The 17852-nt window shown below is 34.9% G+C and overlaps 1 protein-coding gene across 3 annotated transcripts in view; it reads right to left on the bottom strand.

Annotated features, from left to right (window-relative positions):
• Window positions 1-16608, bottom strand: part of LOC138712139 (modifier of mdg4-like) — a 48782-nt gene extending 32174 nt beyond the window's left edge. The window contains exons 1-6 of one of the 3 annotated variants that reach the window (XM_069843644.1): window positions 16508-16608; window positions 10355-10570; window positions 8184-8360; window positions 5469-5681; window positions 2769-2854; window positions 757-944 (exon numbers count right to left, since the gene is read on the bottom strand). In XM_069843644.1, the coding sequence (XP_069699745.1) occupies window positions 757-944; window positions 2769-2854; window positions 5469-5681; window positions 8184-8360; window positions 10355-10531 (841 nt within the window). In that variant the 5' untranslated portion in view covers window positions 10532-10570; window positions 16508-16608. The other 2 variants (XM_069843723.1, XM_069843813.1) reach the window with 2 other exon arrangements.
• Window positions 16609-17852: the final 1244 nt, after the last annotated feature.

The following is a 17852-nucleotide window of genomic DNA, read 5'->3' as shown; positions in this document are numbered from 1 at the left end:
TAATGGTGTGGCAAATAGATCCCTCGTCCGGTAGCTCGGCAACGAAAGAACAAAAATGGCGAACGATACTACCTACCTAGACTTTATAGAGCCTTCACTTTCTATGACGTAAGCAAAGAGGAGGAGTCACGCCGGGAATAACAGCGTCGCAACTATAATTACCACATTTGAATGAAGCACTGAATAAAAATGTTTACTTATGATAGAAAACATACCAGACATTAATAATTTTAATATTATATTACGTGAAAGCCTAATTAAAAATGTAATTAAGGAAAAAACAATCAGTTCCCCAGAAATTTGTTATAGAAGTGTTTTACTGTACTCATGTTATTATATATTTAAAGCAATATTTTTCTCAATAAAATATTAAAAATGTTATGTTTTATTTAACAACGCTTGCACTTTGTTATATTAGCATCGCCGGATGTGCCGGAATTTTGTCCCAGCAGGAGTTCTTTTACATGTCAGTAAATCTACTGACATGAGCCTGTCGCATTTAAGCACACTTAAATGCCATCGACCTGGCCTGGGATCGAACCCGCAACCTTGAGCATAGAAGGCCAGCGCTATACCAACTCACCAACCAGGTCGACTCAATAAAATGGTTGTTGTAGAATATTTTCTTATCACTTATTACAAGGTATGTTTCCTAATATTGAATGCAGGCCTATATGTTGAAATGTGTGTCTTCTCTTTGCCCTACATGAACAATCACTAAACATTAAATTCCCATCATCATTTTAACGCACTTACCAGACACAGCGCGAACTGCTGCCTGTACTCTCTCACCAGAGTGCTCCTGTCTGGTTATTGTAAGAGGGATCCCTTGTGCCCGAGCTCTCACATACAACGTTGAGCGAGGAATACGGTACGTTGCAGCAGTTTCCACAAGGGCTCGTCCTCCTTTGAGATCTTCCAATGCAGCCAGTAACATATCTTCACTGTTGAAAAAAAGCAGTGCCACATGAAACAGAATATATCTCTGTGCATGCGTGCATGCGTGTGTGTGTGTGTGTGTGTTCGCGCGCGCGCGTGACTATGAGACAACTTCGTTGAAATCGTTCAATTTCGCGACATTTAACAGTTAAATATCATTCATTTTCTATATTTCCTGTGTACGACCCCGGCCCGATGGACGATGAAAGGTGAAGATAGAGGGAAGACCACGAGGAGTTGAGAGGGGAAAAGTGGCATGGACGCATGGAAGAAATCTGTAGTGACGTCACCACAAGGTCACAACAAGAGTGTATGTGTCAAACGAATAAGAGCGGTAATGTAGACGTGTGTGGTGTCAGCGAAAGAAATGAAGGCAATGTGAGCCAACAGCTGGGAAAGGTTAATGTGCAAAAGAAAGTCGATAGGGATAAGAAAGAGGGGTTAGGGGTAAGAAGTGAAAGTATAGAGAAGGTAAATAGAGCAGTTAGAGAAATAAGGCGGAGAGCAGCAAGGATAAACCAGCATACAATCTAAGGAAATGGTGTGTCAGTGGAATGAAGGATTAATTAAGGGTGCAGTGAATATGGGTGAATAGTGTTAAGTATGAGAAGGGTAATGATGAGTTTATTTAATTAGTAGGAATGAGTAGGACGTACTGTAAATATAGGAAGAGTAGAGGAGCTAAAAGTAGGACTAGACTAGATAGGTATCAGTAGGACAAAGAAGTAATATAGATAGATGTAAAGCAAATAATAGAGGGTAGGCGTAGTTAAGATAGTTAAGACTATAGTACAGTAAAATGATTGTAGGGTTATGTAAATAGTGGGTCTGTGAAAATGCAGAGTAGAAAAAGTAATTGTTACGTTGTTATTAGGAATAGGAAATAGTAGAAGGTAGGATTAGAGGGAAAGAAGGAATATTTAATAAACGCAGAAGTATAGGAAGTGTGGTGAACGAACATGAAAGACATAGTGGGTGAACATTAAATGATGAAGAGGTGTCGGTCATTAACATCTGGTATTGTGCAAGTTGTAAATAGTATATGGAAGGGACCGCTGGCCCGAATACTATAATGTGAAGGGCCAGCAGGACCAAAGGTTTGAGTGAGAATAAACCATACCATACATTTCCTGTGTGAGATTTGTGTTTTTTACGAATATAAACATTTCACTTATTTCGTTAATACCAAAAAATCACACCTCTACATACTGATCATGCTTCAACTCTGGTCAATGACAGAAGGCATCTAACTATATAAAGAACATTGATCAAAGTACCCCTCATTTGTTAGAAGAAACCCTAGTTGAAGGCTACAGTGAATTTCACGTTATCAGTATCCTGCTGGATATATTAAGAAGATTGATGGAAAATACTTTTTCGAGAACCAATACTAGAGAAAGCCCTCCTCTCAGCTATTAAAAGAGAAACACATCATATCAAAAATCATGTTCTGGTATGATGAGTATTAAAAAGTTGTTCTTGTTTTCTAATGCCAGGCGTTTGACAATAGTGTCATTTGACCTCTTGCACTCCAATACTTTTCGAAGATATTGTCATGGTTAGCCACTGAAGCACAGATTTTGAGGTGTATTAAAAAGTGTACTGCCCTGAAAATCTTAAAAATCTTTACACTGCATACAATGAGAAAAAGGCGCAAATGTATTGATTTCTCGTTACCTCACACATGTATGCTTAGCCTATACAGAAAGCATTGTATGTCCTCAGCACCTCTGTCTGATACCATTTTATATTGTTAAACTGATTCACATGCTCATGACTATTTACTACGATTTCTAGTAACCGAACATTTATTATTTTTTGTTACTAACCTGTAGTACTTTTTGCTTGCCTCTCTTCTGTGTTTCTTCTTCTTTTCATCATCTTTCTTCTCAGGATGTGGCTGCTCCTTTGAATCCTATACAAATTAAATGGAATAAACTGATGTTAGCTTCATTTTTATCAGGATCAGGGTTGACATGTTTAAAAAAAAAGTTAGAAACAAAGTGTTCAAAAGTGTTACAATATCCATTGATTAAACACAGTTTTAAGCACTTTGTTTAAATCTGTTTTTATAATGTTGTAAAAAATTATTTCTCACCGTCAATAGATGCTAGATCTTTAGCGAAATATAAGCAACCGAACTAAGGTAAATTTGAAAATATTCTTTTTTATGAAACTTACCATTAAGTTTCATAAAATTTATTTTTTTTTTTCAATTAGTAGGACATTAATTTTATGAATAGTCTTATTTAATTTAATAAACAGCGCGATAAATTCAAAATCGCCTAAAATGCCAGTTTCCTGAATTTTTCTTTAAAAAAATCTGGAATTTCGCTCATTTTTACAATACCCATCTGGCAATCATATGTATACAACATGTTTTATATTAAAATAACATGTTAGCTTTATCATTTTTAACAGTTAAAAAATTAATCAACTCAAAATATCAAGGTGTACCATTTCCACGAAATTTCAAATAATAAAAGATAAGAGAATCTCAATGTACAAAATATAACTCATGAGTATCCAAGGAAAAAGTGCAGTTGCATCGCATCCTTTCGATTACTCACAGGGTATAACTATTTGTCAAAACACTTGAACAAAATTGGAATTTTTTCTTCCACCACTTTGTCCATTTAACAGAAGAAATACTAAAATCAGAAGTAAACACTGAAATATTGAAACAATTGTCTTTAGAGACAATTAATATTAGGTACCCTCCACAAAACTGGCTTCATTTATACACTGACTGATCCTTGATCTTCAGAGAACAAGGTGCCGGTGCAGGTGTTACGTGCTGTCTCTTCTCAATTTATAGATCTCTTGGGTATGCAACAACAAGTTTTGATGGAGAAATCATTGCAATAAACGAAAGTCTCAGGAATCTTCTATGTCACATCAATAAATTTAAAAATGCAGTTATATTGTCAGACTCCAAAGCAGCTATTCTATCAATCCTGGGAAACGAGAATGCGGATGCTTTAGCAAAGAAGGGCAGCACTGCTACTTACAGACCTGTTACTAAATCTACATATTACTCTGTGGAAAGATTTATTAAATCTACATACTTAGATTTCAACAAACAAAATTTGATAGCACAATCTCAAGGGAAAAAATGGAACTCTCTGCATCATAATCCACAGTTAATTCCCGATTTACCACGAAAATCGTCTGTAGCTGCATTTAGATTGGCAACAGGCCATGATTGTTTGGCCAAACACCTGCATAGAATTGGAATATATCAGTCCGCTAACTGCCCATTGTGCAACTCAAACCAAGAAATGAATTCGGAACACCTCAAAATCTGTGCTTCAGTGGCTGACCATGATAATATCTTTGAAAAATATTGGAGTGCAAGAGGTCAAATGACTCTATTGTCAAACGCCTGGCATTAGAAAACAACAACAATACTCATCTGGCAACCATATGTATAAAACATTTAAACAAAATTTGATAACACAATCCCAAGGGAAAAAATGGGACTCTCTGCATCAAAATCCACAGTTAATTCCCGATTTACCACGAAAATCGTCTGTAGCTGCATTTAGATTGGCAACAGGCCATGATTGTTTGGCCAAACACCTGCATAGAATTGGAATATATCAGTCCCCTAACTGCCCATTGTGCAACTCAAACCAAGAAATGGATTCGGAACACCTCAAAATCTGTGCTTCATTGGATGGTCATGATATTATCTTTGAAAAATATTGGAGTGCAAGAGGTCAAATGACTTTATTGTCAAACGCCTGGTATTAGAAAACAACAACAACATATTAAAATAACATGTTAGCTTTATCATTTTCAACAATTAAAAGATTAATCAACTCAAAATATCAAGGTGTACCATTTCCAAGAAATTTCAAATAATAAAAAATAAGAGAGTCTCAATGTACAAAATGTAACTCATGAGTATCCAAGGAAAAGTGCAGTTGCATCCTTTCGATTACTCACAGAATATAACTATTTGTCAAAACACTTGAACAAAATTGGAATTTTTTCTTCCACCACTTTGTCCATTGTGCAGTCTTCAGAAAGAAATGGATTAGAATCACATGTTCAGTCCTTTTTTCTAAACCCACTGTGTGTGAGAAATACTGGAAAGCAAGTGAGTTAATGGCCTAGATAATGACAACAACAATGATATAACTCTTCACAGACACACATCAGGTACAGTGTGGCCAGCAAAGTGGTGTATAAATTGAAAATGGGTTACAGTCCTGCCATCAGTGGTGTAAAGCACTAACTCTTACACGTAATAATAAGCGATTTAGCCTGTTGGGAAAGGTACCTACTATGTGTCATATGGCATCGAGGTAAAGAGCACTTTCATTTAACTCTTCTGAAAAATATTGAAGTTATCTCCTCAGCTGACTTGGTCTCTGTAACAATTTCTATGCATTGACCTTGAGATGTCTGATGTCGAAAAAGAAGAAGAAGAAGAAATTATGATGATAATTATGATGACAGTAAACTTCTTACAATTCCCTATGTGCCACGCACTCTTGTACTAATGCATCAAGCCTACTTACTGTTTTGGAGTTGGCAGAACAAGACTCTTCTGGTATGTTTTCAGTTGCTTCTACGAAAATATCTACTGATTCAGTCTGAGGTCCTTCCTGCAACATTTCTACCTCTTGACTTGTGCTACTGTTTTCTTCCAGTGCTGAATTGGAAGGAACCGTCTCTTGTGTGAGTTCTTCTTCATTGTTCTCATTTCTTATCATTGGTAAATGGCTGCTGACCTAACAACAAAAGTTCATATACAACATACGAACAAGTAGCAAAAATTATTTACTTGTTCTAATATCTGCCTTGTATTTATATTTTTGTTTGCAAAGGCTTCATTAATAATTTTTTCAGGAGCAGACTTACAGGTATTCTACCATATGCTGACGCTCAACACATCCAGCATTTTGCAATTGCATATACGTGTAGGTTCTACCTTCAAGGCACTATAATAACCTACTCCGACTTGTTACACCTGGCTACTTTAACCTCTTCCCTTACTATATATTTGACCAGTTTTGTGAAAAAAAGTATCATATTTTTTTTATTTTCATATAGAGGTCATTTAATATTACAAAATCACTGTACATCACTAATTTTCTTACATACCTAAAAAATCACTATGAAATAGACATACATTCATACCTGAATTATTATCCCGAGTTATCTCGTGCACCTTGATTCCAGCTCTGGTAGTTGTCCCACTTTGATTTTCTCCTGAACTAATTACCAACTTATTTTTTTTATGGATTAATTTATGAGGTACAATACCAGTGCTGTTATCAAGGCGTTAAATGTTGCTTGTCATGTGATAGACTCGAAAGCAGGGTATTATGCACAGTGGCACATTGCATTCCGCATAGTGTATCTGCTCTTGTGTCGAATATGATTGTATTTTGAGTCTCTCGCAATGCTACACATGAAACACTGTCTGGTTGGTTGTTCTTCTTCAGAGTTCGTGAAATAACTTCTGGAGAATGTCTACCTGTAAGCCGAAGTGGGTTGGGCGATTTTCCTGGTCATCCTGCCTTAAGTAATAGGACATTTGGGGTGTATTTTTCGAAAATCTTACGAATTACCACCATTCGATAGTCCAAGGGTGTCTTCCTGCCTTCAGATATCATATACAAAACGTAGGAATTCCACAGGGCCAACTCGAGAAGATGAAAGAAGATCTTTTTACATTGCATTCCACTATTTCGCGGGACAGGATAAGCTGCCAAGTGCTGGTCTACCTTGTCGACTCCTCCCATTGAGTTGTTATAGTCGACCACCATTTTCGGCTTCAAATCATCCTTGATGATGACCATCTCAGGGAATGGGGACCTTGGAGGTGCAGAAGAAATGGTGCCAGATGTCTTCTATTCAAACCACTGTCGAAAAGACGCGACATCAACTGATCTGAATTTGTTTGTTGGTCTATAACTTCGTCTTCTGATACCGATGTTTCATTTCCTAATATATTCCTGATCAAAAGTTTTGGAATCACTAACATGATCCATCTTTACACAAAACAGCACAAAAAAACACTAAACACAAATAGAAACCGCCAAAACTAACTAGTATCTACTCACTACTGTGTGTGAATGCTATATGAGCATAGAATTCCACTCGCAAGGAAGTTAGCAGCGAAAATGGGACTCAAATGAGTTAACTCGGGTTAATAAATTTTGACACAAGCTAGCAACCCGAGTTAACTCGGGTTAATCAGGGAAGTGGTTAAACAACTGGTCTCAACAGAGTAGGTGACTCTTTTGTACTGCTATTAAGATGAAACCTGTATAATATGCAGTTTCGAAATAGTTAAAATGTAAAATAGACATATATTCTTAAGATAAAAATCCACTTTTTTTTTTTTTAATGTCTTTTAAAATTTGGAGACATGATTCTTGGGAGTAAACTAAGCAATTTGTATGATTCAAACTTGAAACTCGAGTTTGGGGGTCCAAAGAAAACAATTTTTTTTAATCAAATAGAATAAAATTTTGGACCAATCTAACTCCATTAGAAATTGACCAAGGGTGAAACTTCTTTCACCAAAATGATCCCCTACGTATAAAGAAAGTTACATAGGCTACTAAAATGATTTAACTTTAACCATTCAAACGATATGCAACACTATTCAAGCACTTCAAAACAAAAATATATGTGTATTTGTATATTTTTGACAAAAAAAAAAATAATAAGTACCATAATGTAGTTACATGCACCAAATCTCCACACTCATGTTAGCCCCTCGGTCTAACATAACGTTCAAAAACAAAAATTCCAATACCTATCAAAACAAAAAAGTTATAATAGGTGCACAAGATAAATGGGACATTCTGTATATGTTTTATTTTGATTCCTTGATCCCCAAATGAAGAGGCTCAAAATTTCAATTGTCTCCAGATGTTAACAATTTTTAAAGAAGTCAGATGCTGGTTCATAAATTTGCTTCTTCTCATTGTCTACTTCCAAAGGCTGGTCACTGCAGGTCTCAAATTATATGGTGAGATCTAAACTGCTTTTTATGGTCGATAGCAATTTAAATAATTGAAATTAGATTACTAATACAGTTATTAAAGGCATGAAAAGTTTCTAGAAATAATGATTGTAGTATATTAACTGTAAATTTTTTGCTCATATGTCTATATTTTAATTGCCTTTCTAGGTACTTAAAGTGATATTTTAGTCCCTAATCACCTGATATCTACTTCTTTCCGAACACTAGTGAGTGTGATACAAACAGTACTCACCTCCATGAGACCTCTTATTTGAAGCTCTTCAGCTGTCTTTAGGACTGATGGAAACCGATCAGCACTAACATTAAGTTCTCCACGATATATGAACTCTACTATGGCTCTCACATCATCTGAATTCATTTCACTCAAAATAATATATGGGTGGCTATCTTCTGTATTTGTCAAGATGTCCTGTAAAATCAAATGGAATAATTAACATTGTATATTAATTTAAATAGAGCCATCTGTTAACCAACATTATATTTTTTTCTCAATGTATTACTCATTTAACCATAGGTAGGAAGTTCGTACCAAAACAATAGATTTCAATTGAGTACAGCGAGGAGTACAGACATCACCCTTGCCTTGCCCTGCTACTGTTTACTATAGATGATATGCAGTCCACATAAACAGCGCTTAGTATCATTCTGTGGAGCAGTATACAGTCATGAATAGTTTGAAGAATTAGAAAACAAGAAGCAAAATAGGTTAAATGATCCCAAATTGCGGCCATTAGAGAACAACAACAGTTTAGATTTTGAACAAAGAGAGCTATTCTGTTATTGCTGTACTATTTACATAATGTTAATATTTTGCATTATTCCAAAAAAAGTAAACTTATCTGTTATTGAATAGTAATCTGTATAGCTCTGTTGATAAATTGTTTGTGTTTTTAATTTGAAGTAGTTTGCATGATATGTATTATCAATTTCTGTGTATCACAACTGGTTGAATTGTTTATGCCTTAAATTTAATTAACTTACTTGTTTTGTATTATACATATAGCTCAACTTATGACTGATCGTTTGCATTTGTAAATTTAATAATCTGATTGGCTATGTATTGTATACTTTTAGTAGAGCCAACGATGTAGCTCAGTCGGCAGACTCGCTGGGCTGCTGATCCGGAGCTGTGTTCGGGTTTGGGTTGGATCCCCCTTTGGTCTTTGGTTTCTTCCGAGGTTTTCCACAGCCGTGGGACTGAAGCCGGATGGTCTATGGTGAGTCTTCGGCATCAACCCCTTTGATTTGATTACCTGGTTGGGTTTTACCAAGGTTTCCCCAACCAAAAGGCAAATGCCGGGTAATATTTTGGCGAATCCTCGGACCTCACCTCATCTCACTACATCTCGCCAAAATATTGTAAAAAATTGCACAAAACTGTAAAAATTGTAGAAAATTACTCAATTGTAAAACTGTAAAAATTGTAATTGTAATATTGTAAAATTTTGACTTGTTCCACATCTTAAAGCTTCATTGCTCATGTAAGATCTATAAAATAAAATAAATGAATGAATGAATGAATGAATGAATTAATTAATTAAATACTTATGCAAACAGGAGTGTGTAACACACTTATTTTTTTCCTGGATTATTTTTCATTAAATGTTGGTTGAAAGACAAGTTTATTTACCAGTTGTCTATAGTTGTTTGATTTGTTGGTCTGTTGACGTCTCGTGCTGCTGAGTTACTATGCATTCGGTTGCATTATAGATAGAACGAATATTTTCGAAATACAAATACTGTTTTTTTTTTCAGAACCTAAAAGGAGTAGGCTACTTCTTCTGATAAAATGAAAATGTTCATTGTTATTTGTTATAATGAGGCTAGAATCATAATTATATAAATGTAATTTGTCTTGTAGCTAAATGGTTTGTTACATTTCCAATAAATTTCTCAATGATCGCCTATCTAACTAGGGTTTCTATTAAAGAAAAAGTTGAATTAAATATAAATATTCAATTAGAATTGATTAGGAGGCAGATTATTAAACCCTGGTTGGGACAGCTAACAACTATCTATGTAGTACGTTATTTTCATATGTATGAGTTAATTATTTTCATTGGAAATTACAAAGTTTGTAGCTACAAATTATTGTTATTGATTGGAGCACATGTTTGGTTACCATCCGGCTGTGTGTCATTCTGGTTTACTGACATTGAGCATTGCGCTACTACTTTTCATTCGGTAGAGATATAGTCCAAGCTCACACAACTTAACTGTTTTGGTACCAACTTCCTAGATCCCATAACCACTCTATTCACGCTGCCTCATTGGCTTAATAACAGAACAAGTCATTATCCAGATTTTAGACTACCTACAGCTCTTGATCAACAGAACTGACTGTCAATTATTATTACAATAAAAATATAATGTTTAAAAAATAATTATCAAAACTTCTCTAACCTGGAAGTATGGGCTGCATGCAGACAGAACAATGCGGTGAGCATGTATTTTGTGACCATCTGTGCACAATGTAACATCCACCATTGATTCAGCCTGGAGAAGCTGAGTAAAGATCTCTGCAACATGGCTCTGATAGTTGTTCCACTTGAGGCAATAATGTTGCGGTTTTGCACTCATGTTGACTTTAAATAGAAAATCTCTCAATGAGGCTTATATCTGTGAAATAATGTAAGACTCAATGTTAACATCAATCTGTTGCTACTTATCGATGAAACTTCAATATCCTTCACACCACACAGGGGGGAGGAGGGGGGGAATCATTAAAAATAACCTCAAGATTGTAGCACTTCACTCTAGAGATTAGATATCACTGTGAAAGCTATAAACCTACCTATAATTATAATAATAATAATAATAATAATAATAATAATAATAATAATAATAATAAATCCGTGGCACAACAGCCCATTAATAATAATAATAATAATAATAATAATAATAATAATAATAATAATAATAATAATAATAATAATAATGATTTATTTTAGCTGGCAGAGTTAAGGTCGTAAGCCTTCTCTTCCACTCAACCAGCAAAAAGTGTATATACATATGCATGAACTTACAAAGAATTCAACAATTTGATTTATATGAGAGTTACATGTATACAAGAGTTATTTACTAATTAAACAACAAAATACTATGAACTATTAATTAAACACTGAAATAAACTGTGTAGCAGAATTAAGCTAAAATACATAGAATGTTAATATATTTCAAATAATATTAGATAATAGAAAGAGATTATTATGAGACAATTTTGAAAATACAGCACTATCAGGATGATGTCTAAAGAAAGAAGTAACAATGTAGTCAGTTATAGTTTAAATCAGTATGATTGGAGTGAAATGCTAATAAGGTTATTTTTTAAGCTGTTTTTAAAGGTGTTTATTGTCTTGCAGCCCCTAATACTTTATGATAAGGAATTCCATTGACGCGAGGTGGATACTGTAAAAGATGATGAATAACAAGATGTTCTATGAAGAGGTATACTGAGCGTGCCACAGATGTGATCTGGTATTTACGTCGTGATTAGAGTATAGATAAGAGAAACGAGACGAAAGGTAATTTGGTGTTAAGGTGTGCAGAATTCGAAAGAGTAAAGACAAAGAGTGTAAAGTTCTGCGTTCTTTAAGTCGGAGCCACGAAAGACTTGCGAAGGACGGTGATATGTGATCATCAGACATCGGATTCTAGGGCAAATGCCTATTTTGTTTCTTTAGGAGAAAAGTAAAAATAATTATTAATATTTGTGTTTCATGGAAATTGAAAGGTATTCAAAGAGTTTTATAGTGCCCTAAAATGCCCTAAAACGGTTATTAGAGCCTAATTTGTTAATATTCGCCTAAAAATGCCTAACTCACTGTAAAGTTTCGCATTTTACTCTTACTTTTTATAATTTATACATGCATTCACTGCGAAATTTAAGGCATTTAAAAAGTGGAAAGTTTGCTTCACACCGGCCATGAAACCATTGATAAAGGAAACAAAATGTTTTGAATCTCACGACACTCGCAATAGATTTCACCGAATTTAACATGTTTGGAGGCATGAATGCCGACAAAGAACCAACCTTAGTTTTGAAGCAGGCAACAATCACATGTGCTGCTACTGATTCAGAGATATACTATACTATAAAAATGACTGTTTTCGGTCTGAAACCAATTAGCTGTACTGCCCTTCAGAGTGTCATAAAATCACAATTTTTGGAGAAAGAGTGGTTTTGAAATATTTATGAAAAGTCGTAAAACTGCGAATTAGTAGGGTAAACCGTTACAAAATATTTAAAAGAATGGCCCTCCTAGTGTTAACACTACCAGGAAATGCAACAATAAGTGGAACTTTGTATTTTTGTCCAATTGAATCTCAATAACAACGGTTCATTTGAATGCTCGTTAACAGTTGCTCTTTCCCTCACCTTATTTGTGTTGAGAAGTTTTGAGCGGTAGGATGTTTTCCTGTGAAGTTTAACGCGATAATGCCGAAAAATATAAGTGCAAAATCTACATTGATCCGGCAATGGCTAATAGAATATTCAGAATTCACTTATGATGGAAAAATAATATTCTGCAAGATTTGTAGCAAACAGGTATGTAACAATAGTTGAAATATATAAATTCTATTAATTTTAATGAGTAGGCCTATAATATTTATACATTGACTGAGCTATCCTGAGGTATAATTCTTTTTAAGACCACTACACTTTAACCTTTTAAATTCCGATAGTTAAAGTATTTGCAGGTCATTAAAATTTTGATTGTTCGAACCCACTAACTTTGTGATAGAAATACGGCAATACAACAATTAGGATTTTATTTTAATTCAGTTTACTTTACATTTTTAGATTTCGCAAGGAAAGAAGTGCCACCTAAAGCAGCATGTGCAAGGAGCGGCTCATAAGGCTAAAGCTCAGCAGAAAAATCAACTGCAACAAACTTTACTAACACAGCCTACTTCATCCAATCTCAGCAGCAATTTCTATGCTGATTTAACCAGAGCGTTTGTTGCTGCTAACATTCCCTGGAATGCAATTGAAAATCCGGTTTTAAGACAGTTTTTACAAAAATACTGCAAACAAAATATCCCATTTGAGTCGACCCTAAGAAAAAATTACTTAGACAGAATATACAATGAAACTTTAGCTTCCATTTGGGAAGATATAGGTGATTCTTACATATGGGTCTCTGTGGATGAAACCTCAGATCCTATGAATAGGTATATAGCAAATATGGTAGTAGGAAAACTTAGTCTTGATGGACCTTCGATTCCACACCTCGTATGTGTTAAGGAACTTTCGAAAGTGAATAGCCAAGCCATTGCTTATTTTGTAAATAAAGGCCTACAGTCTTTATACTCAGGTAATATAGACGATTCTAAAGTTCTGTTGTTTTGTACTGATGCTGCCTCATACATGGTTGCTGCAGCTCCACTTCTTAAAACATTTTATCCTAACCTCACGCATGTAACCTGTCTAGCACATGGCCTTCACAGGGTTTCTGAAACAATCCGGAATGAATTTCCTCTTGTCAATTCGTTTATTTCTAACACAAAAAAATGTTTTTGTAAAGCCCCATCCAGGATTTCAATATTCAGAGAGAACTTTCCAGATATCCCACTCCCACCTCAGCCGGTTGTTACACGATGGGGAACCTGGATTCAGTCAGTGGTGTATTATTCTAAGCATTTTAAAGAAGTGGTCACAGTTATTGATAAATTACCTGAAACTGATAGTGCAGCATGTGTGAAAGCAGTGAAAGATTGTCTGAATGACTCACGAGTGAAAAACGATATTGCCTACATAACATCAAACTTTTCTTTCATACCTGCAAGCATTGAACAATTAGAACGTGAAAAACAATCTCTTTGTAGCCAAATAGCAATAGTAAAGGAAGCTCAAGTGAACATACATTCTGCTTTGGGCGAAACTGGGAAAAAGTTAAAAATAAGTGGGACAACGTATTAAATAAGAATGTAGGATTTTCATTGTTGGAAAAAGTATCAAGAGTGATATCGGGGGAAAGTGTAAATGTTCCAGTAAGTATTGATGTTTCTATTGTACCTAATTTAAAATTTGCGCCTCTCACATCAGTTTCGGTTGAAAGAAGTTTTTCTGCTTTCAAAATGATTCTCAGTGACAAAAGGCAAAGGTTAACTGTGGAGAATTTAGAAAAAATTCTGGTGGTGTACTGTGCAGATAATTATAATAAAGTCTGAGCATGGAACTGAATTTCAATAACTTAAAATGAGTAATCTTGATATCAATAATCATTATTTCATTAGTTTCAATATATTAAATTTGTGCAGCTCTGTTTATAAATATAATATAGTATTCTTTTTTAATGTTTAAACATACTTTTTTGTGGGTATTTTAGTGTATAACTAAAAATTTCAGTGAAAGAAATAAGTATGATACCTTGATGTGCCTAAAATGCCTATTTTCATTAAAATAGAGCCTAATTTTACAAATTTTGAGCTTATTTTAGGCGCCTAAAACTGCAATTTTTAGTGCCTAAAAATCCGATGTCTAGTGATCATATCGTCGGATGTTGCACACGTATCTGACGTATATATTCTGAGCTCGCTGTAACTTGACTGGCAATTCAGAACTTAGGTCACTTAAAAAAACGTCACAATAATCGAAGTGCGGCATTACTAGGGTCTGTACTAGAGCCAGGGCCAACCAGCTGGCTGCTGACATCACACCCACATACCTCAAAAGAGGTGAACGATCATCCAACAAAACCGAAAATATCATGTGATAGCACAACGATTCTCCCCCAGCTGTTATAGCTTGCTTCCTTAACCGGATTTCGCTACCTATCACAATTTCTCAAATTCATCACAATAAATAGGCCTACTACCATACATCCTGTAAAAAACAGGACAGTCCCCTTTTCTGGTCTTTGTGTTCGGCGTCCCCGTAATTTTTGTCTCGTATTTTAATCGGGCCGTATAATGTAAAATCAATAATTTCTCTAACACATGTTTGCTTCATAAATTAATGTTGAAATTTTTGTTTTGATTTGTATCAGTGTTTGTAAATATTTGATTTTGAAATAAGCAAACACGAAAGAACTATGTATGAAGGGTACTGTTAGATAAGTGCAACTGTGTAACATTGCGTAAAAACAATAGGCTAGTGTTTTTTTTTTTTGTTACAATCTTACTTAATAGAGTAAATTTGTCTGCAATTCCTAATTTCAATTTCGTTACAAAAAAACGTCGATAGTAAAAGTGTCCCTATTTTCGTGAGACATTTATGGCAGCCTTACACAACACTGGCTGGGTACCAGTCCCATACACTGGCAGAAATTTCATGAGAAAATTCCTTCCCTATGAGCACTTGAACCATCGCACATTCTGTAACGCAAATTCTAGGCATGATGCCATAGACCACAATGCCACAGTGTGGTACATAAGTCCATCCAGCACTCCCCAAAAACCTTCGCTTCTAATGTCTAATACTCAATCGATGATTTTCTGGACATTTTCACATGAAATCATCACGTAAGCCACCAGTAGGCTATGCTGCACTATGAGGGAAGGCACTCATTTTTTTTTGGTCCCAGGTAAATCTAATTGTGTAGGCCTACCTATCTAGTAAGAAGTGTATATGCAAGACATACCAAAGCCTAAATAAACCAAACCAGTAACTGATCCTCGACCTTACGAAATGTCGCTTATTTATTTTTCCAGATATATGTATATTTGTAGAATTATACCATAGCTCAGTTTCATTTTATTACAAAATAACGCAACACAAAGCATACGTCAGTCCCATTTAGGCTATGATGCGTAGCAAAATCGAAGATTCAATTGAAGGACTCCCTGCAAAAGAGGGGGGGGGGGGCTAAGTCCACTTTTTGGTTAAATATTTTCTTGTTTCACACGTTAAAAAATATGTCCCACCTTTTAATGCAAGAACAGTATGATTCCGAGCATTTGGTAGTAAGTTACAGTGGAATTGGAGCTGAGCTCCCAATCGTTTTGTTGCAAAAAGAAAAAAAAAAAAAAAAAAACAGGAAGCTCCTGTAGCTATCTATAGAGTGTCATTAATTTCAGGGAGTTATTTTTTTAGATATTTCAAACAAAAATGTTTAATACAATTTTGGGAAAACCACTGATTTAATTCCCAATATGCTCAGTCATTTTAAGAGAACGGTGTATTATGATAATAAATTATTGAAAGAATTTTAGTTTTGTCATTTAAATGTGCAGAAATTTGATCAGATTATGGTTGAGGGATGTATATACGTCCTTTCTACACCTTCCTAACCACAACTCTGCCACAGGATGAAATTCGATCCACGGTTCTTTCGACCCTGTGAAGAAAATTCAGTTTTCAACTAGCCTATATTATAAAAGGTAAAATATTACCGGTACTATTATTATCAATCACTATCGCTGTGTGCACCTATTCCACTTTCGTAACACTACATTACTGTATGGCCAAACACAATAGCACCCCTGATTATAGATAGCACTAAGCAATATTGCTATTACTTTGCTTCAGAAAGACGCGTGACGAGCTCACGTATTTCGTTCTAAATGGATTTCATGTATAAATGAAGGTCAGAGCGCCACTGTTCATCTCACCTGCAAAAATACTGTAGTATTTATATTTATACGTATTTTAAATCGCGCAATCACAAACGCTGCACACAAAAATACAGCACCTGATCGCGTTTTGTTTGATGATGAAATGTCAGGGTTGCCAATAGGAAAACAAAACATTTACAGGATAATACCAGTCTAATAGCCTAGATCATATATGTAATATACCCTAAATCACAGTTTTAATTCCCAATTTGCTCAGTCAATTTAAGAGAGCAGTATATTATGATAATAAATTATTTTTATTTATTTTTAGTAGGTTATTTTACGACACTTTATCAACATCTTTGGTTATTTAGCGTCTGAATGAGATGGTGATAATGCCGGTGAAATGATCCGGGGTCGAGCACCAGTAATTATTGCTCATATTGGGTTGAGGCAGAGCCTGGTTGAGGGAAAACCCCGGAAAAACCCTCAACCAGGTAACTTGTCCCGATCGGGAATCGAACCCGGGCCACCTGGTTTCGCGGCCAGATGCGCTAACCATTATTCCACAGGTGTGGACAATAAATTATTGAAAGAGTTTTAGTTTTGTCTTTTAAACGTGCAGAAATTTGATTCAAACAAATGTAACTTTTCGTCCTCCAAAGGAATTTTGCAATATCACATTTGAATGTAGTTTTCATCTTTTCATTTTCAAAACCTCCCTCACAGTAAAACATGCTATGCCTCCCATACATGAAATAGAATAACTTTTACTCAGTTATCGTCAGATTTTAAGTCCTTACATCAAAACTAAACAAAATATTTTCTCAAAACCAGTTCAAGTAACTTTCATCTAAGCTGGTTGTTTTAGTTGGATATATAATTTCATATATTGTCTGAAAAAGTTAAGAAACTTAATCTTTCTTAATAATAAGAATATAATTCGATAAAATTTTTAATGTATCACATGACTCGATAACATGCATCACTGGAGTGACATCATAACACAGTGCAACTTCTTGTTCCAAGTTACACATGGTGACCAACCTTTCTTGCAATTTTTTTTTACATCTTTATTCAATGAGAAAATCTAACATTATTTCTAGCATAACAAAAAGTTCAAGAAGTCTCTGAGAGATGGTTGCACATACCAAAGCATGGGCACATAGGCGTCAACTGCTTTGAAATATTAAGGATTGGGGGGGGGGGGGGGCAGGACTGTACAAAAGTCTGAGAAAACTTTAATTTTATTGCTGTTCCTAAAACTTTCATACATATTTTACAGACAATAATATCATCTGATTTTTCATACAATATCCATGGAAATTAACGTACAACAAACCAATTTATTTATTAAGGAGTGTGCACAACAAAGATTATAAGAGCCTTTTTTGTAATTTTT

The sequence above is a fragment of the Periplaneta americana genome, chromosome 1, assembly GCF_040183065.1.
Source record: "Periplaneta americana isolate PAMFEO1 chromosome 1, P.americana_PAMFEO1_priV1, whole genome shotgun sequence".
NCBI lineage: Eukaryota > Metazoa > Arthropoda > Insecta > Blattodea > Blattidae > Periplaneta > Periplaneta americana.
This window is presented reverse-complemented; position numbering and strand designations above follow the sequence as displayed.